At 38.3% G+C, this 21,510-nt stretch overlaps 3 protein-coding genes and 2 long non-coding RNA genes across 10 annotated transcripts in view; 2 read left to right on the top strand and 3 right to left on the bottom strand.

The window, feature by feature from the left end:
• The window catches only part of LOC106301218 (BTB/POZ domain-containing protein NPY3-like), a 5,987-nt gene extending 3,383 nt beyond the window's left edge, over positions 1-2,604 (bottom strand). For 2 of the 5 annotated variants that reach the window (XM_013737569.1, XM_013737571.1), the window contains exons 1-2: positions 2,490-2,604; positions 2,338-2,420 (exon numbers count right to left, since the gene is read on the bottom strand). The gene's annotated coding sequence lies outside the window, so the exon portion shown is untranslated. Of the gene's footprint in view, positions 1-2,144; positions 2,421-2,489 lie in introns of all 5 variants that reach the window. The other 3 variants (XM_013737568.1, XM_013737570.1, XM_013737567.1) reach the window with 2 other exon arrangements.
• Positions 2,605-3,619: 1,015 nt separating this feature from the next.
• Positions 3,620-5,784, bottom strand: LOC106302895. Its single transcript, XM_013739297.1, has 8 exons — positions 5,260-5,784; positions 4,930-5,197; positions 4,634-4,671; positions 4,395-4,512; positions 4,258-4,313; positions 4,096-4,153; positions 3,903-3,985; positions 3,620-3,799 (listed from the first exon to the last, which is right to left on the bottom strand). Exons 1-8 carry the CDS (start codon positions 5,782-5,784, stop codon positions 3,620-3,622), a joined length of 1,326 nt encoding a protein of 441 aa, XP_013594751.1.
• A 951-nt stretch (positions 5,785-6,735) lies between these two features.
• On the top strand, positions 6,736-7,784 carry LOC106304696. The gene is made up of 3 exons (XR_001262806.1): positions 6,736-6,897; positions 7,258-7,438; positions 7,500-7,784. It is a non-coding gene; the product is annotated as an uncharacterized LOC106304696 (long non-coding RNA).
• A 523-nt stretch (positions 7,785-8,307) lies between these two features.
• On the bottom strand, positions 8,308-9,558 carry LOC106301659. Of its 2 annotated transcripts, none has more exons than XR_001262270.1 (4): positions 9,466-9,558; positions 9,326-9,394; positions 9,135-9,234; positions 8,308-8,744 (listed from the first exon to the last, which is right to left on the bottom strand). It is a non-coding gene; the product is annotated as an uncharacterized LOC106301659 (long non-coding RNA). The 2 variants fall into 2 exon arrangements; XR_001262269.1 differs by having other exon boundaries at positions 9,326-9,390.
• A 737-nt stretch (positions 9,559-10,295) lies between these two features.
• On the top strand, positions 10,296-11,027 carry LOC106302894. Its single transcript, XM_013739296.1, has one exon. The coding sequence runs from the start codon at positions 10,296-10,298 to the stop codon at positions 11,025-11,027; it is 732 nt and encodes a 243-aa protein (XP_013594750.1).
• The last annotated feature ends 10,483 nt before the right edge of the window (positions 11,028-21,510 follow it).

Here is a 21,510-nt window from a genome sequence, read left to right as displayed (position 1 = left end):
GACACGTTGCATCTATTTTATTAAAAGAGAACTACAAATTTAGACTAACCTTTAAACTTAAAGAATATTTACAACTCAATGCCACTGAAAATTAAATAAACCGATATTTAATTAATGTTTATCTTTTCCATATATTAAATAATTTCCAAAATAATAACAACTAAAAATTACATAAACAAATAATCTATTTTATTAAAAGAGAAGTACAAATTTAGACTAACCCTTAAACTTGAAAAATATTTTTACAACTCAATACCACTGAAAATTAAATAAACCTATATTTAAGTAATGTTTATCTTTTCCATATATTAAATAATTTCCAAAAATAATAACAACTAAAGATTACATAAACAAATAATCTGCATATAATATAACTTTCCACCAAATCATCTCATTTAAAATATCGACACAAAAACATAGTTTATATTATGAAGTGCATCCTTAGCTTATTTAACCTGCACCAACATCAAAGTTATTTAAACTTTATTAGTAATTCAACTCATAGAAAAAGATTAACTAACAACCATTGTTCATGACGTCAAAAAAAAAAACAACCATTGTTCATAACAATAGAACAATTTTAATTCAAACTTAATTATCCAGAACAACAGCAAATTGTTCTTTTGAGGAAATTAACGCTAGAAGACTTATAGAATCCAAGTTCGTGTTTCTCCAAAGATCAGATCATATGTAGAATTGATTAGTAATAATTATTATAACCATAAAGTCAACTTTTTGTCTATAAAATCTTACCTTTCCTATTTTGTTGGTTTCACCATAACACACAATAAACAGAATATTCTCGATATCAGCCCATATGTTTTTATGAATTAACTCATTTCTTTTGTAATAATCATTTTTCTTATTTTCAAATTTTAATTATAAATTTCACTTGCTAAGTTTTTTTTAAAAAATAATGACTAATATAGAAATTATGTTACACTTAATATCACGTAGCGTTTACTTAAAAAAAAACATACATAGTTGTTCGTATGACATTATTTTATCGAGTAAATTTTATTATACAATTGACAGTTACACATGAATAATCGTATTAGTCATTTATATATATTACTAATTAGTCAAAATTTGTATTATAATTTTTATATATAGTATATCATGGTTGTAACAACATATAATTACTTCACGAAAAAGCTCTAGTTTTTCTTTATTATCAAAGTCTCTGTTCTGTTTTCCTACCGAATCTTTTATCAGGTTCAGAAAGCATCAAAGGAAGAAGAAACAAAACCCTGGGAAAAAGTGCGAATAACCAGACTAAGAATAACGCAGTGTTCTTGGTTTGTGTCGAGAAACAAAAGCATTAAATAGATTTTTTATATAAAAAAACAATGGAGATCGATGCATGGAGAGTTGCAGAAGTAAAAAAGCAAAGATTATGTTTTTTTTTTCGCTAAAATCTAAAATAAAAGAAAGATTATGTTATGGTGGCGAGTTCGTAAAACCAATTATCCAAAACCTATGATTTATCTGATTAGAAAAATCAGATGGACCCAATAATAGAACATATTTTTCTTTATTATCAAAGTGTCTGTTCTATTTTCCTACCGAATCTTTTATCAGGTTCAGAAAGCATCAAAGGAAGAAGAAACAAAACCCTGGGAAAAAAGTGCGAATAATCAGACTAAGAATAACGCAGGTTACTCGTTTAAAAATTAAACCAAAAAAAAAGAATAACGCAGTGTTCTTTGTTTGTGTCGAGAAACAAAAGCATTAAATAGATTTTTTATATAAAAAAACAATGGAGATCGATGCATGGAGAGTTGCAGAAGTAAAAAAGCAAAGATTATGTTTTTTTTTTTGCTAAAATCTAAAATAAAAGAAAGATTATGCTATGGTGGTGAGTTCGTAAAACCAATTATCCAAAACCTATGATTTATCTGATTAGAAAAATCAGATGGACCCAATAATAGAACATATAAACTAAATTCAGATACTGAAACATGTGGTTCAAATTTCAAATCTACAGAATTACGAACTTAAACATGTGTAGATATCAGCAGAAGTCTCGTCTCAAGCCCTAGATTTTGAGGTTTTTATTTCTATTTAGGAACAAAATTTTCAAATAAATGAATAGCAGTATTTGATCCAAAAAAAAATGAATAGCAGTAAACGAAAACTCATACCTTGGCTTTGGTGGAGAGAAAAAAAACAAAGACAGTGGAAAACAAGTGTAAGCTAAATTGCTGCTTGTTTATAGACAGAGAACTCGACTCCACGGAGAAAATCAGACAAAAAACAAAACAACAATCCAACAAAAGAAGTAAAAAAAACAGAGAGAATCAAAAGAAGATGAGCTGTTTTCTTATTTCTTCTTACTTACTGCAAATCTGAAACCTTCAGAATGTCCTGTCCCCAATGTCCCACTCTCTGAATCAGCACCACCGTCTCCACTACTCAGCCTTTAAAAGAAAAAAATATTTTTAAATTTGATATTTTTTTAAAAAGAAAGGGTTTTGTGTATAGTTTACCCAGGATTTGTCTCATTGTTTTCAATCGAACTCAGTGATGTGTTGTTACCTTCTTCTTATCTCTAGTGGCTAAAAACTCGAATCAGTGGTTTAACTTTAAAAGCGTTTAGTAGTAGGAAGTAGCTATGATTTTTAATGTGTGTAGTTATTATAAACTCTTTTTTTTTTTTTTGAATGAATGCTAAATTTATTCATCAAAAAAACACTTCTTACATCAAATGTATACCTTTAAATTTGAGATAGACCTTCTAAAACCTCCAACCTTAGAATTTTTTTTAAAATTCTAGTACTAAACCAAATCTGCAAACCACTTTTCCACCCTTTTACTTTTTTGGACCTCATAATGCTCAGCTTGTTTCTTATACTTTTGTCCACCATTTTTATAATAGCTGCAATAGGAGTAGACTTCTCTTCATGTTTGATCCTATTTCTCTCCCTCCACAAAGTATGCACAACAATTTACAAAGCATAGCACAGACAAAACCTCTTCTTCCTTTCCATTCCCTCATCCGATATGATCTCAAAAATGCTCGACCAAACATTTGTGTAATCACCAGCCAGAATCCCCTTAGTTAACTGCTCCCACAGCTGACTAGAGAAGGAACATTAAAAAAATAAATGGTTCCTAGATTCCAAATCCCTTTTACAAAGCACACAAGTTGTGTCCGCACCAGGATCCCACTGAACGATTCTGTCCATTGTTGAGAGTCTGTTCCGAGCAGCCAGTCATAAAACAAACGCATACTTAGGAGTCGCCTTTGAGAACCAAATACTCCTAGCCCAACTACACCTCTCCTTTTGCGAACGAAGCAACATCCAAGTAGCATGTGTTGAGAATTTTTGTCTATACCCCGACCCATCCTTCCACATATTTACATCCTCATTCTCCACTCGTAGCTTCCTCCGAACAGTCTCCATTTCTGCCTCAATTTCCCTAAGAGCCAAAGAACGATAACTTCTCCTCCTTTTATCTCTCATAATAGCTTCTGCTACTGTGGCTTCACGTTTAATGCCCATATCTACTATACCTCTTTCCCCCAACAGTGTAATTAGAACTCCCTTCTCAGACCAATGATCAAACCAGAAAGAAGTATTTACATAAACATAAACATCAAGAACTGATATACGATCTAGTGAGTTTGAAGAGACAATGTTTGTTCATACGTTTTGCAAAGGTCCATAAAGTTGACAAAGACCGTCTTCTTTGTCCCCTCACGAAGAACTTGGGGAGGCCTCATAACTGTACGACGCCTATTTCCAGTTAGGTCCGGATTGTTTTCACGCAGAATGTTGAAGACCCTACCAAGCATCTGAAAAAAAAACATACAGCTCCAGTTATAAGAAATTAAAACAAGCAATAAGAATCTTGAAAAGGATTCACTTGAAAACAAAAGCTATCTGTGATGTGCTCACCTCTTCATATAGGTACAATCTATCACTTCCCTCCCAAGGATAACGATTCTCCTGCTGGATTACTCCTTTCTCTTCCTCATGACCTGCAAGATATTGTATGTAAGATTCAAACTGGATACATAAAAGTAAACATGAACTAATATTCTATTAATATAATAATTAGCACAAAATATATATATGTGGAGTTTCAAACCACCATCCAAATCTTCTACGGCTTCAACATTTTCTTCATTCAGTGAGCTGGAATCAACCTAACCATCAAATAAAAACCAATGTAAGGTGAATCATTATAATCAAGACACAAGTTTGAATAAATATAAGAGAAGCTTAGTACTAAACATTTATAAACACTCACTGGCTTCTTGCTATTTTTCATTCCACTAACTGCGCTTTCAAGACCATCATTAACTGCTGCAAAATAAATGAGACAAAGTATTTAAGTAAAACATAAATAGAGTGTTGAAGAGAAACAAAGTTCTTCATCGATTATACCTCCAGGCATTGGATCATCAGCTTTCTCCATCTGCAATTCTGGTGATGAGCTCTCAGCATGATCCTGAAGAACAACTTTCTTCTTCTTTTTCTTTTTGGTTGGGTCAAAGGGTGCAAGCTGATGTAAAAGAGATTTCCGTACACATCATAATTAGGTAACACATGCAGCATGAAAGAAGGAAACCAAAATCTATACATTTGTGTATTCATTGTAGACAAAGAAACGAATAACGACTTACTTCTTGTTGCATCTCGTTAATTTCATCAGCCATGATTACTGCCAAGAAAAGTATTTAAACAAAAATCAAATATTATAGTGAAGGGGATGCACATCAGAAACAAAAAAGATGGCAAGTCCCACGATAACGTAGAAACCAAATATTTTTTTTTTTTTTTTTTTTTAATGAATGCTAAATTTATTCGTCAAAAAAACCCTTCTTACATCAAGTGTATACCTTTAAATTTGAGATAAACTTTCTAAAACCTCCAACCTTAGAAAAATTTTAAATTCTAGTACTAAACCAAAACTGCAAACCACTTTCCCACCCTTTAACTCTTTTGGACCTCATAATGCTCAGCTTGTTTCTTATACTTTTGTCCACCATTTTTATAATAGCTGCAATAGGAGTAGGCTTCTCTTCATGTTTGATCATATTTCTCTCCCTCCACAAAGTATGCACAGCAATTTGCAAAGCATAGCACAGACAAAACCTCTTCTTCCTTTCCATTCCCTCATCCGATATGATGTCAAAAATGCTCGACCAAACATTTGTGTAATCACCAGCCAGAATCCCCTTAGTTGACTAGAGAAGGAACATTCAAAAAATAAATGGTTCCTAGATTCCAAATCCCTTTTACAAAGCACACAAGTTGTGTCCGCACCAGGATCCCACTGAACGATTCTGTCCATTGTTGAGAGTCTGTTCCGAGAAGCCAGCCATGAAACAAACGCATACTTAGGAGTCGCCTTTGAGAACCAAATACTCCTAGCCCAACTACACCTCTCCTTTTGCGAACGAAGCAACATCCAAGTAGCATGTGTTGAGAATTTTTGTCTATACCCCGACCCATCCTTCCACATATTTACATCCTCATTCTCCACTCGTAGCTTCCTCCGAACAGTCTCCATTTCTGCCTCAATTTCCCTAAGAGCCAAAGAACGATAACTTCTCCTCCTTTTATCTCTCATAATAGCTTCTGCTACTGTGGCTTCACGTTTAATGCCCATATCTACTATACCTCTTTCCCCCAACAGTGTAATTAGAACTCCCTTCTCAGACCAATGATCAAACCAGAAAGAAGTATTTCTTCCATTCCCCAAGTCTTTTTTATGAAAACTCCTTGCAACACCTCTCATTTTGATCATCTTTCTCCACATCCAAGACCCCATATGCGTATCCTCCTTGATCTCCCAAAAATTCTTTTGCTTTAATAGGTTACTCCTTATCCATTTCCCCAGAGAGATGATCCCGTGAGTAGCCTCCAAATGATTTTTAAAACATTTACTCTATTCACCACTTTAAGATCTCTTATGCCCAGACCTCCCTCCTCTTTTTCCCAACAAACCGTTGACCAAGCCACTTTAGCACCGGTAGACTTCAGTTCTGGACCCGACCACAAAAATGCTCCACAGATTCGCTCAATATCCCGAATACATTTACTAGGAAGTAGATAGACTGAAGCCCAAAAATTTACCAAACTCATTATCACAGCTTTGATCAACTGCAAACGCCCGACATAAGAGAGAAACCTACTCGTCCATGTGCTAATCCGACATCTAATCTTCTCCACCAAAGGAAAGTAATCTTGCTGTCGCATAGCTTTGGTCGTCAAAGGCAGTCCCAGATAACGGACTGGGAGCTCACCCTTCGCAAAAGGAAAATTTGATAATATTCTACTCTCTTCCCCTTCAGAGACCCCAGAAAGATACAACGTAGACTTCTCAATGCTAATCTTCAAACCCGAAGTTATTATAAACTCATTCACGCTAACTCTGACAAGTAAAACTCTGCCCTGCTTCCTTTTATCAATATCCGATATCTGACTCACAAATAATGTTTTTTTTTTCTGAACTGATACAAATAATGTTTCAACCGAATATATTTCTTAAATATTTTCTCTGCACTCACTTAGACCATTATTAACTACATTCTCTTAACTGAGGTTCTTATCTTCGGCTAAGAGACATTTTTTAGTTTTTTATATTTTAACTAAGGAAAACTAAGAACCGTTTTTTAAATAAGAGATATAATGCCCGGTTCCTAAGAAAAAAAAGCAGAAAAATAAATGAAAAAAGAAAAGAAACAGAAGAGCCGGTGTTTAAATGAGGGTTTTTGGATTCGGTAAGGACCCCTAACGTGGCACACTCCTACTCGACCGATCCTGAAATGTCTCTCTCTCTCTCCTTCGTCTCGTTTCTCTTCCGTATTCCGTAGCTCCGTAGCTCTTTCCCGTGATTCATCCTCTGTCGCCGCCGCACAGGATCCGTTTAAGCTCATATTAGGTTTCTTCCTTCTCTCTGTTTTTTTTCCTCTCTTTCACGTTTTTCGTTTCTTAATTGACTTTTTTTTGCTGTTGAGTTCTCTGTAATGTCATCTTGGTTTCTGGGTTTTACCATCCTGAATTAAAAGCTTTGATCTTTTTAAAGTTTCTATTATCTGTGACCTGTTGTTTAGTGTCGGTTTTACTTCATAATTTTGTGGGTTTCAATCTGTGAATGCTTTGAAATGTTGAAGTCAAAATCATTGTTTTAGGCAAGATTATCAATCAAAGCTTGAAACTTGTGATGAGTTTTGTAACTTTTTGTTTTTTTTTGTTGGGTGTTGACAATTCTGATCATGTGAAATTTTGGCAATGCTCACAGGCTCACTTAATTTTGGATCATGGAAAGGTGCAATCTCATCAGCAGAATCGTTAGCACCAGGACCTTCAGCTGATCCATCTGATTACCTCGTCCTGGCAGCTCACAGAACCAAGAGACCTGATTCTCACGGCCTTTAAGCCTTACATTGGAGGCTGGAATATCACCAACAATATATTGGGCAGTAAGTCTCCTCCTGTTCTTGTTTTATTCAAGTTCTAGGATATGTAGTAATGTTCTTGCAGTATGTTGGATTCACAGGTGCTCCTGGTTTCATCCCAGCTGCTGTCTGGATCTTGTCTTTTGGCTCTCTTCTTGTTGTACCACTGCTTCAAATGGAGAGTACGCGAGAAAGCCAAGGGATCATCATACAATTCAAGAAGAGTCGGCCTCATTTTACTGATAGTCTTTACCTCTGCTACTGCGTAATAATCTCCAACCTTCCCATTAGGATTCATTCTCTTGTTGTTGTTGTTGTCGTTGTTGTTCCTGAGATTGAATTGGCATCTTATTTAAAAAAAAAAAATCAATTTTTAAAAACTTCAAAAAGGTTCTTCCATTGGACCATGACAAATTTAATTACCTTAGCAAAAGTTTTAAACTTCACAAACTACAAAATTAACTATTAAACTAATCATTAGAACCCCTAATGAGTTCTAACCATTAGATTTGCTCTAAGAACACCATTATCCTAGAGTCCCTAAATGGGTGTCTTATTTTTTTTAATACCTTTTAATTGTAAAAATGAATTAAGAGACTGGATTAAGATACCCAAAAATTTATTTGTTCCATTGCAAGTCTCTTATTTAAAGGTTCTTAAAAAAAAAAAATTTAATTAAACACTAATTTTTTTTATTTTTCTTATTAAACTTATTTTTTTTTCTTAAAACATAGTACAAGATAACGTTTTAAATATTGTTTTGTGATTAAATAGAACTTGTGCAATGATTGTGAGAAGGAGAGAAGAAGGAACTTGTTTGATGAGTGAATGACTTTGTCTATAAAATGACCAAGCCGAATAAACACATATATAGAGAACTAACACAACAACAATACAAAACATGTGAATCAACTATTGAATGAAAGTTGCAAATGTATGGTCCATATATATCTCACAAGCAGAACTATCGTCTCTTCTTTATGAACTAACTAAAGTAAAACCAAGATTATGGATTCACTTCAGCCGATTGTATGAGATCAGTTCTCTTACTCCTCATTGTCTAGTTCTACTTCTTGATTCAATAAAAGTGATTCGTCTAGTTTACTACCACTGCCTTAAAATCCAAAAAAAAGCATACTGCCTCTGCAAAGGTTTTATTGAAGGCAGATATCATATATTTCTGCGATGTGAGGTCAGCGATAAACTCTGGTTGGACTGCTTTCACAACTTGGGTGGGCTATAAACTTCTAACACAGGCCACTCCATTTTTTATTTTTTTTGCCATGGAGCTTCTCTCGTGTCCTTGATTAGACCTTTTGTAAAACACAATCTGCTCATTCAAGTAGTGAGACTCAAATTCTTAGTAAAAAAAATTAAAAATCTTCAAGGCATAACAACTAATGATACATGCCATGTATTGAGATGGAGAGTAACGACAAACAAATAGAGACACAATCAATCATTGTACGTTTCCTATTAGACAGCCTCTCAATATGAAGAAAGAACCAAACTTAAAACCACAAAGGCACAAACACAGACAGACACAACCAATCATTGTAAAACCGGTAACGAAACTGGTTTTACCAATCATTGTAAAACCAGTAACGAAACAGACATGAACCAAACTTAAAACCAGTAACGAAACAGACATGAAGTAACATCGACTTAATGCCATAACATGGGGTTAACAAATCGTGGTTGAAGTTAGAAAAGTATGAACCTTTATCGAACTTTTTTCCATCAGGGTCTTGCTGATCAGGGAAGGCAGTAACACACCTCGTCTGGTACTTCAGTGGTGACACGATTCTTTTGAACTCCGTCTGCAGTTTACCAAATTAATAAAAAAGTTCAATGAACAAGAGAAGAAAACCAAAAGCAACAACTACGGATTCTTGAATAGGTAAACCTTACCATCCATATCACATAATATATAAGAGAACTTGGGTCTGTAGAATCTTAGGCCGTCCCCTTTATTCCTGTCTTTTAACACTAGTCTTAGCACAAACAAGCAAAACAATAACCAAGAACAAATGTAAATGGAGGAAAACTACCATCTGCTTTCTCCGGCTGAGGCTTAGCAGCAACTCCTCTTCCTCCTCCATTTCTTTCTCAGCCTCGTCCCTGATCTCATGATCAAACCCCAGTAGACCATACCACATGCAAAATGAACAAGACTTTAATTTTTCTTTTCTTCAAAACAGAATGTAATGAAAACGAAGTGTATGAACATGCTGATCAATTTAGTTCAACACCCGAAATGACGAGCGAATGCAACAATGGCTTTCCTATCCTTCCATAAATCAGAGATCGGAATCTCGTTTCCTCTGGAATCTTCCTCGCTTCCGCACTCATCATCTTCGTTATTGCTTCTTCGAGCTTTCTCTTCTTCCCGCATAGCTCCGATCAGTCTTCTCCAGCTCCGATTACCTTCAAATTGACCTAATCGAAGCTCCGATTGATCATTCATGGGGAAACGAAAGTGTAACTCGAAGTATCGCACCTCCACTCCATCTCAAGCCGAGGATGATCTCTCTCCTCCTCGCGACAATCATTGCAACGCTGATCTCTCTCACGAAGGCTCTGGATCTTCGAATCGCGCTGCTGTTCATCGTCCTCTCAATCTAGCTCCGTCTTGATCTCGTCCTTTTGAGGTATCAGATTCTTCCGATAATCTTCATAGTCCGTATCACTTGCTGAACTCAGATCATCCTGGTTTAGTTCTCGGATCGGAATCTCTAGACGGATCGAACTATGGAACTTGGATTGTTACGATGACTACTAGTCTAGAAGCTAAGAACAAACTAGGATTTGTTGATGGATAGATCCCTAAACCGGAACTGTCAGAGATCCGTACTACAAGATTTGGTGTAGAATCAATAGTATGCTGAAATCTTGGTTGCTCAACAGCGTTACTAAGAAGATTTACACTAGTATCTTGTACTTCTCTGTGGCTGCTGATATGTGGAAAGACCTTCACACTCACTTTCACAAGTCCAACCTTCCTAGATTGTACAAGCTTCATCATCAACTCCTCTCTTTGCGTCAAGGCACTATGGACTTATCCTCTTATCATACTCAGACGCAAACATATTGGGAAGAATTTTCCAGTATTCAAGCTCCTGCGACTACAGTTGAAGAGTTATTGGCTCAAAGGGAAACAAATCGAGTTATTGACTTCCTTATGGGGCTTAATGAAAGCTATGATCATGTTAGAAGTCAGATTCCCATGAAGAAAACCTTGCTATCTCTCTCTGAAGTCTACAACATACTGGACAATGAAGATTCTCAACGATCTGCTCCCATTCCTCCTTCGAGTGGTGTTGAATTGTCAGCATTTCAAGTCTCAGGCAATCAAGGAAACTCTCAATATCAGAAAGGTAGACCCGTTTGTACCCATTGTGGCGCATTTGGGCACGTTGTGGATCGTTGCTATAAGAAACACGGCTTTCCTCCTGGTTTTAAACCAAAGTCCAAGTTTCAGAAGCCACTCAACGGTCAGCAGAATGCATCTGCGAACATGGTTGCTATTCCTGATAACTCTGAGATGATTTCTCAGCCTCAGCAGTCTGCAGCTCCTGATGAATGCTACTTCTCCTGTTGCTCTCACTCCTGATCAAATGCAACAGTTCATTGCCTTCTTCAGCACTCAGCTTCACAATCACAGCATTACTCCACACACCCCTTCACAAGAGGGTTTCGTTGCTTCCACTTCAGCCGTATCATCAACTCCAAAAGAGTCTGGTACATTCCTTTCCCTTTATCAACCTACTCCTTTTTGCATGTCTTTTGTGCTTGCCTCTGGAGATGCTCCCGTTCCTGATGACTCTTGGATAATCGATTCAGGCGCAACTCATCATGTTTCACATTCATCCTCTCTTTTTTCCCAACTAACTCCTCTTTCTGACACTTTTGTCACTCTTCCTTCTGGAAGATCAGAGAGCATTGTTGGTATAGGTTCTGTTTGTTTGAGTGATAATGTGATTCTAAAGAATGTGTTGTTCGTTCCTGCATTTCGTTTCAATCTATTGAGTGTTAGTTCTTTTACCTCTGAAGTTGACTCAATGATTAGTTTTACTTCTACTTCATGCTTCATACAGGATCTTACACGGGAATTGATGATTGGCAAGGGTAGACGCATCTCAAATCTATGTCTTGGAGTCTGGTTCTTTAATTTCTGCTCATGCTTTCTCATGTAATAATAAGATAGCTTGTTCTGTCACTGCTGATATTGAAACTTGGCATGCTCGTCTAGGTCATCATGCGTTTCCTAAAGTTGATTCATTGTCTAGTCTTTTACATTTGAAAACCACAAAATCTAAAGAAAATCATCATTGTCATGTTTGTCATTTAGCTAAACAAAAACGCTTAATGTTTCCTATTTCTAATACAACCAGTGTTGCTCCATTTGATCTATTGCATATTGATGTTTGGGGTCCATTCTCTGTTCCCACATCTGAAGGTTTTAGATATTTTTTAACAATTGTTGATGATTGCAGTCGAGCAACTTGGGTCTATCTCATGAAATTGAAATCTGATGTCTTGTTTGTGTTTCCAAATTTCTTAACCATGATTGAAAATCAATATTCTACTAGAGTCAAGTCGGTTAGGTCTGACAATGCTCCTGAGCTTTCTTTCACTGATCTCTACAAACAAAAGGGTATTGTTTCTTTCCATTCTTGCCCAGAAACACCTGAACAAAACTCAGTTGTAGAGAGAAAACACCAGCACATTCTCAATGTAGCTAGAGCTTTAATGTTTCAATCTCATATTCCTCTTTCTTTTTGGGGAGATTGCATTCTCACTGCAGTCTTTCTCATAAATCGTCTTCCTTATCCTAATCTTGACCATAAATCTCCTTACCAAATCCTTACTTCCAAAATTCATGCTTATGATCAATTAAAGACCTTTGACTGTCTTTGCTATAAGAGTACCTCTCCTAAATCTCGTACCAAATTTGATCCTCGTGCCAAAGGTTGCATCTTTATTGGTTATCCATCGGGTTTCAAAGGTTACAAACTTCTTGATCTCGAATCTAACAGCATTTCCATTTCAAGACATGTTCTGTTTCATGAAACTATCTTTCCTTTTGCTGATTCTTCTCTTTCCGACACAACAAAAGCTTTCTTTAAAAGTCCGGATAAACCTGATGTTGATTTACCTTTTGTAACAATATCATCTGATGAACCATCAATGTCATCTTCTGATTTTAACATGCGTTTAGCAGTTACATCTTCCCGTACCCGTAGAGCACCTATCTACTTACAAGACTATCACTGCAACTTCACTTCTCTTTATCCTCTCTCTCATTACCTCACTTACAACAAATTCTCTTCACTTCATTATGCTTTTATCAATTCCATTCTCCTTTGTTCTGAACCCTTAAAATTTTCGGAGGCAAAGAAATCGAAGGAGTGGTGTAATGCTGTGGATGTGGAGTTTAGTTCTTTAGAGGACCTTGATACTTGGGAAGTTTTCAGCTTGCCTGAAGGGAAGAGTACTGTGGGTTGTAAATGGATTTTAAAACTCAAGCTTCATGCTGATGGTACTGTTAACGGCATAAAGGTCATCTTGTGGCTAAAGGTTACACGCAAAAGGAGGGTATTGACTATGTTGATACATTCTCTCCAGTTGCCAAAATGGTTACAGTCAAGATGATCTTAGCGCTTGCTGCAAAGAAGAAATGGATTCTTCATCAACTAAAAATTTCAAATGCTTTCTTGAATGGTGATCTCAATGAAGAAATCTATATGGACTTGCCTCCTGGTTATGCTGAACGAAAAGGGAACAATCTTCCACCTAATGCTGTCTTAGGTTTGAAGAAGTCTATCTATGGCCTTAAACAAGCATCTAGGCAATGGTTTGATAAGTTCTCTTCGGCAATTCTCTCTTTGGGGTTTGAGAAAATCAATGGTGATCACACACTGTTTCTCTCCAACTCTTCTCGAGGCACCATCATCCTCTTAGTCTATGTTGATGATATTCTTATCGCGAGTGATAATGAAGCTGCTATTTCTTGGTTTGTTACTGAACTACGAAGTTACTTCAAGCTATTGGGAGTTCTTAAATACTTCCTTGGCCTTGAAATAGCACGCTCAGCTTCGGGAATCTCCATTTGGCAACATAAATATGTTCTTGAGCTTCTCAATGATGCAGGCTTTCTTGGTTGTCGTCCTTCCTCTGTTCCTACGGATCCGAGTATCAAGTTAGCTGCTGAAGATGGTGAACTTTTACCAAGTGCAGAACCTTATCGAAGACTCATTGGCAAGTTGATGTATTTGACAACAACCCGTCCTGATATCTCTTTTGCAGTCAACAGGTTGTGTCAATTCTCATCTGCTCCTCGTAAACCGCATCTTTATGCGGCTCACAAGTTTCTACACTATCTCAAAGGCTCTATCGGTCAGGGTTTATTCTTTCCTGCGGATGATGAATTTCAACTCAAATCCTTATATGATGCTGACTGGTCTAACTGTCCTGACACAAGACGAAGTGTGACTGGTTCTTGCATCTTCATTGGTAACTCTCTCATCGCATGGAAGTCTAAGAAACAAGATGTCGTTTCTCATTCATCAGCCGAGGCTGAGTATCGTGCGACGTCTGCAACTTCTAAAGATATTCTCTGGTTGTCACGAATGCTTGCTGAGCTCGGCTGTCCTTCACCAAACACTCCCGTGCTGTATTGTGACAGTATTGCGGCTTTACACATCGCCAAGAACCCCATGTTTCACGAACGCAACAAACACATTGAGCGTGAGTGTCATGCCATTCGAGAGCGCATTATTGCTGGTCAGCTGAAGACTCTTCACGTCCGATCTGAGAATCAGTTGGCAGATGCTTTGACGAAACCTCTCTATCCTATGGTGTTCAACAGATTAATGTCCAAGATGGGTCTTCACAATGTTATGACGCTATCTTGAGGGGGCCTAATAGAGTGTGTGTATATACTTAGTCATAAGTTAATGATGGATAGTTAGCTTAGTCTCTAATCATACATGTATATAAAGGACACATGTACATTCATTAAAGTTAATGAAGATATTTTACATTTCATCTATTAAGAAACCGCCATTGCTGTTGGTTGCTGCTCCGAGACGTCGCCGACGATTCGCCTTTCCCTTTTGTGGAAGAGAGGATTCGAGAGAGAGAGAGAGGAAAGTTTGATCGCGATCAACGCGTAACCAAACCTCCACCCTCTCATTTGTTGACACCTGTCCGCAAGATACAGTCCTTCGTGGCCTTATCTAAGAGCCGTGTCTTCAGCTTTCTTCTTTTTTCAATTTTTTTTAATTGCAATTACCGTAAGAGACTTACCTAAACACCCGCGATAATGATGTCCTAAGAGCCGTCTCTTACCCAAAAAGTGTAAAAAAAACAAACAAAAAAGTGTCAAATCATAAGTTAAGAACCCCGGCTAAGAGACCGGGGTTAATCATGCCCTTATGAAATGTGTAATGTAACAGTTTATTTTTCGTTTTATCTTTTTGACATGTTGAAACAGAATAACAGACTATTGTACTGGCTCCAGAACTTAGAAGAATGAAAGGAGAAAGAAAGACTAAAGTAGACGACTCTTTTTAAGAAAATGATAGACCGAGAAAAAAGAGGCTTACCTTAAAAGACACATTTTGTCTTTTCTTTACATCCGATGACACAATATTATTTGACACACTTTCTCTTGTACAGTGTGCTATTTTCAGACCGAAATAGCCTTGCTTTTGACTAAAGAGAAAACGCTTGGTTTGAGGTAGCTAACTAGAAAGAAATCGGTGTATGGATGTTTACAATACATTGAATATTTATTACGAGACTACTAGTTAGTTGTATGGGGTGTAGTGAATTACTCTTGGCTGTTAGATCGGTTTTCGTAGAAGAAGATCCAACGGTTTAGGATTAGTTTGATAGTAATTTTTTAATGACTAAAGTTCCCCATCACCTTTTATTCATCTTTATTTAATACTTTCAATATGTAAATATTAAAAAAGTATAGACATTAAAATAATTGTTTTTTACTTTTTATTTTGACATCCATATGTATATATATTATAATACTTCAATTTTTTTTGTTTGGTACATATATTAACATTGTGAACAGTTTTCTTGTGGATATATATGTTGTGGACAAGAGTCACGTGAATGTGTTTTTATAAACAAGTTTGTGGTGGACATGTTCTTATGGACAAGCTCTTACAATTATAGTTGTGTAACTATGACTGTTTGTGAACATGTTATTATAAACGAAGCTCTTGTTTGAAGTTAATTTTTCTAGAGTTTGTGTTGTTTGTTTGAAGATAATCCATGTAGAGAACAAAAAACTTATTGTGACATTTTGAAAGAGAGAAAGGGATTAAGATTTTTTTGTGGACACAATTCAGTGGACACAATTTATGTGGATACGAAAAAGTTATAATTTTTTTGTGGATAAGTTTCTAATGAACATAAATTGTGGATATGAGTTGAAAATTATTGTTATGGATTAAAGTAAATAATTAAAAATTTGGGACAAAATCAAGAGGATCTATAAGTAAATTAAAGAATGTTGGAGTCAAATTGCAAAAATCCAAAAAATCAAAGGAGCATATGTGTAAAATAGAGTAATTTGACCATTGTTGTTTCTAGAGCTTTCTCTCTACAATGGAAGCGACGACGAAGACTCCGGACGGCTGCCACGGCGGACCTCTACTGTATCCATCTCTTCTGTATCCACCCTCACGTCTTACACCACAACCTCTACCATACCCACAACTGCTTCCACTACGGTATCCACGACCACGTCCTTCACCCCCACCACTTTTTCCATCGACTGAGCTTTGTCACCTTGTCGATCGGAAAAAAGGAAAATTAGGGTTAGGAATTAGAAATAGAGAAAGTTAAACTGATGAGATAAAGTTTTCGAAATTTAAAATAAAAGAAAAAAATAATAAGGAAGAAGCTTGGTATATTGGCCATTCAACACACATAAAGTGTGCGTCAATCAAAAAGTGTCTAATTGGGTAATTGGAAACTCATAAAGTGTCTATGAGAGTAAATTTTTCGAGAAAAAACAAGTGAACCCATCTTTTGCCCTAGTGACAAAAGGGGATTGCAAGTAACATTCTTTTCTATTGTCATGATATATATGTTCCAATATTTTATTTAACAAAAAATGTTTTGTTTTTGGTCGAAAGGGACTATAACAAAAAATGTTAGACCAGGATTATCAGAAGGATATTAGAGGGTTTTTAGTGGTATGGGTCCCACTTTTTTGTAAAAACCGGTCACACAAACCACAAAATAAAGATCGATCTTTCTTTAATTCTTGCATGGTTTGCGGGCTCCACTGATACGTAGCGGCCTGCGATTGGTGCGCCGTTTATTTTTTTTTTCAATCGGACAAAATGAAAAAAAAAAACAAAAATACTTACCTATAAAACTGTGCATGCGTTAATGATAGTCTTATAACAACGTGCTTACAACGTCAAAACTTATTCAAAACTGTTTCTCTTTATCTTTATTCTGCCTTTTAATTCTTTCAACAGACCCCAGCACTGAAATCTGAAAGGATCCAATGTCGATTGAAAATATAATACTATCTCAACGTAATATGATTTTAGCCAAAACATTATTATACTATATAACATTTTAATATGAGCTTTGTACTATATGATTGGCTGAATAGTTATATTATTAAGTATGTAGAGAGTATATATACAAGAGCACATGTAGGGTATTCGTACTATCAGATAATTACAGAGAGATCCTTTTCATATATAGTATTTACTCAACATCCCCCCTCAAGATGGTGGAGGTGTGGTGACACCAATCTTGATTCGTGAAGTCTGAAAAGGAGTTGTCGATAGAGGTTTTGTCAAGCCATCTGCTAGCTGATCTTTCGAGGAAACATGAGTGACTCGGAGTTGTCTGTTTTGTATCTGGCCACGCACGAAGTGATAGTCAAGAGCAATATGCTTCATACGGGAATGGAAAACTGGGTTCGCGCAAAGGTAAGTGGCTCCGATGTTGTCACAGTAAACCGTGGGAACAGTAGTAACCGGAATGCCAAGCTCGTGAAGTAGAGGCGCGATCCATCGTAGTTCGGAAGCCGTGTTTGCCACTGCATGATACTCTGCTTCAGTGGATGATCGAGCGACGCTGCTCTGCTTCTTTGTCGTCCAAGAGATGGGCTGCGAACGTAGGAAGATGATGTAAGCGTTAGTGGAGACATAGTCATCAACATCACCAGCCCAGTCCGCATCAGAGAACGCGTGGAGAGCAGGAGATGCGGTTTGTTTCCGAAGAAATATGCCATGATCAAGTGTCCCGGAGAGATAGCGAAATACACGCTTAGCGGCCTGCCAATGATCAGATGTTGGACAGTGCATGAACTGTGACAGTTTATTCACAGCATAGGAGACATCAGGACGAGTAAGTGCGAGGTATTGCAGGCTCCCAACGATACCGCGATACTCGTGTGGATCAGTAAGAGGAGAACCGGAGTTGAGCGTGAGCTTGGGATGGCTTGCAAGTGGAGTGGCGACGGGTTTAGCGTGTAACATGTTGGCCTTTGTAAGGAGGTCAGTGATGTATTTTCGCTGCTTGAGGTGTAGTCCGTGACTCGTACGAAGAGTCTCAATGCCGAGGAAGTATCCAAGATTTCCCTTATCTTTAATGGAGAAGCGAGTAGCAAGAGAGGTGATCACTCGTTGGACATCATTAGGATTACTTCCCGTAACTAAGATGTCGTCGACGTACACAAGAACATAAACAAAGGTCATGTGCTGTTTCAGTATGAAGAGTGACGTATCCGCAAGTGAATTGTGAAAACCATACTGCAGCAGAAAGGACTTTAGCTCAGAGTACCAAGTGCGAGGCGCTTGTTTAAGACCATAGAGTGCTTTCTTGAGACGACATACGTGCGTTGGGCGATCGGAGTCGGAGAATCCGGGTGGTTGTGACATGAACACTTCCTCATTAAGGTGGCCTTGTAGAAAGGCCTTGTTGACATCGATTTGGCGGACATGCCAATCATTGTTCACAGCAAGTCCAAGGACGATCCTGATGGTGGTTGATTTGATAACCGGACTAAATGTCTCCTCAAAGTCGATTCCTTGTTGCTGATGATAACCCTTAGCCACAATCCGAGCTTTATATCTGTCAATGGTTCCATCTGAGTTATACTTGATGGTGAAAACCCAACGACACCCAACGACATTCATCTTTTCAGTGACTTCCACCAAATCCCAAGTTAAATTTTCATTTGTTGAGTTGAACTCCTTTGACATCGCATCACGCCAATGTTTATGCTTCATTGCTTGCTGCCATGTACTTGGTATCCAATGTGGATCAGACTGTAGAGCAGCAGTGAGGTTATACCTGATGATGGGCTTGAAAATTTTATCTTTGGCTCGTGTAGTCATGGAGTGCCTATTTCCAACAGGAGCAGGTGGAGGAACAGAAGGTTCTGCAACTGGAACAGACGGCTCTGCTGGTTGCACAGACGGGTTTGGACCCTGAGAAGTAGACGCCTGAGTCGTAGACTGATGAGATGTTGCAGGTTCTGTTGATGTTGCTGAAGACTGCGGCTGCAGCAGTGGTGATGAATCCTCGCTCGGTGGTCCAGTGTTCGCAGCCGACGCTGGAGATTGTACAAGTGGCGATGTTGTGGGGATAACAGTAACGGGATCAGAGTAAGAAGATACGGGAGGCTCAGGGTGAGAAGCAGGTTTAGGTTTGGTCATGGTCGCAAATGGGTATTGGGTTTTGTTGAATCGGACATGTCGCGAGACATTCATGCGACCAGAGACAGGTTCAAGGCATTGATATGCACTTTGAGAAAGTGAATAGCCAACAAAGATACATGGAATGGACCTGTCCTCTAACTTGTTAGGTGCGTAGGGTCAAAGCCAGGGGAAGCATAGCCAACCAAAGGTTCTGAGCTTTTGATAGTTTGGGGTATGTTGGAAGAGTTTTTGGAATGGGGAAGTGTGGGAGAGTACTGGTGTGGGTAGGCGATTGATAAGGAAAACATCGGTGGCAAAAGCTAAAGGCCAGTAGGTAAGAGGCATCTTGGCGGAGGAGAGAAGAGATAGTCCAGTTTCGACTATGTGGCGGTGTTTCCGCTCGGAAAGACCGTTATGTTCAGGGGTGTGGGGTGGGGTGGTAAGGTGTGAGATGCCGTGAGAGGCAAGAAATGGACGGAGTGCAATGAACTCACCGCCATTATCAGAATAAAGGTTGCAGATCTTTGTTTTGAACTTGGTTTCTGCGATGGGTGTAAAGGTTTGGAAGATGTCTTTGACATCAGACTTTTTGGTAAGAGGAAAAAGCCATGTGTACCTAGTGAAGTGGTCAACTAGGACAAGATAATATCTATAGTTTTGGGTGGATAAGATTGGAGATTGCCAGACATCAGTAAAGAGATATTCGAGAGGATGGGTTGAGACAATAATACTTTGATAAAAGGGAAGCTTCTGAGTTTTATTAAGTAGACAATCATTGCAAGGAGAAGAAGTAGAAGAGTTTGTGAAACAAGGTAATGAAAAACAGGAAACAACAGCTTTTAAAGTAGAAGAAGAAGGGTGGCCAAGTCTCTGGTGTGCCATTGAGAGAGAGTGGTTTTGGTGTCTGGATAAGAAGCAAAAGATGCTGCGGGTTTAGAAAGGGACACCGGCCACTCATACAAATCATCCCTCGTGCGGCCTTGAAGCAACTGGACCTCGTGCTGAGATCATTCACCTGAAAAGAGGCAGGGAAAAATTCCACAAAAACTTGATTAGCATTGCATAGTCTATAGACAGAGATCAAGTTCTTATGAACACTCGAAACACAAAGAATGTCGTTGAGATTAAGTGTTTTCGAGCGTGTAGGTATAGAAGCACAGCCAATATGAGTAATTTTCAGACCTGTACCGTCTGCAATAGCAACTTCATCACCTCCTGTATACGGCTGGTGCAGAGCCAAGTTCTGCAAATCAAAGGTTAGATGGTGTGTAGCACCACTGTCAAGGAGCCACGCGTTGGGATTGTAGAGGTTGGCTTGTGTGACATTCGCTCGAGGCTGCCAGGAAGGAGGATTAGTCACATGCGCGGTTTGGTTGGAGTGAGAAGAGCCACCATTAAGTTGAGGACAACGGCGTGCGCTATGGACAAAGACACTGCAGATTTGACACTTGCCTTGGTACCCACGCGAGCTGTTGTTGTTGAGCTGTGGAAATGATGCAGTGAGTTGTTGTTGTTGCCATGTCTGATGACCACGGTAGCCTCCATGTCGCCAGTTCTGATTGGGATTGTAGCTTGAAGAGCTACGAGAGTTGGTGTAGTTGGCTGTGATCGGAGCAGTAGTTGGCGCAGAGGAAACGGCCTGCAGTTTGGCTTCCTGAATGAGAAGCTTCTCATGAATCTCAGGCAGGGAGGGAGGCGTTTCACGGCCATCGATTTGATCAGCAATGGTCTTGTACTCCTCAGGAAGACCAGCAAGGATAGCTTCAATTTGATCTTCATGATCCATAGCCTTCCCAAGCAAAGCGATTTCATCAAATCGAGTGGTGAGACCTTAGAAGTAATCATTGATCGATTTTTCACCTTTCTTCCAGGTCTGAATTTGTTGACGAATCTGCTTGACATGGGCGCGACTGGGTTTCACATAGGTCGTCGTGAGGGTGGTCCAGATCTCAGCCGCTGTCGTCGCCGTGGAGAGGATCAGTTGAATCATCGTGGTTATTGCACCAAGGAGGGCGCTGAAGATCAAACGATCTTGTCTTTTCCATAGGGTGTAGGACGGATTGGTGGTGATCTCGTCATCCGTCGTGGTGGTCTGGGGAGGAACAACGATGGAGCCTTCAATATAACCAGCAAGGTCATAGCCGTCGAGCAAGGCTAGCACTTGGCGACTCCACATCAGAAAGTTTGAGCCAGTGAGTTTGGTAACGTTTGTCATATTGACATTGAGATGGGGTTGCTGAGACAGTGATGGTCTCAGAGTTTGTCGCCGGTGAGTTGTGAGTTTCAGACATGGTGGAGAAGAGAAGTTTCAAAAAGAGAAGCGGCGCTTTTAATTTTAGGTATTTGCTAGCTCTGATACCATATATGATTGGCTGAATAGTTCTATTATTAAGTATGTAG

Source organism: Brassica oleracea, chromosome C7 (genome assembly GCF_000695525.1).
Source record: "Brassica oleracea var. oleracea cultivar TO1000 chromosome C7, BOL, whole genome shotgun sequence".
NCBI lineage: Eukaryota > Viridiplantae > Streptophyta > Magnoliopsida > Brassicales > Brassicaceae > Brassica > Brassica oleracea.
Note: the sequence above shows the minus strand (reverse complement) of the source record. Positions and strands in the feature narration are given on the sequence as shown.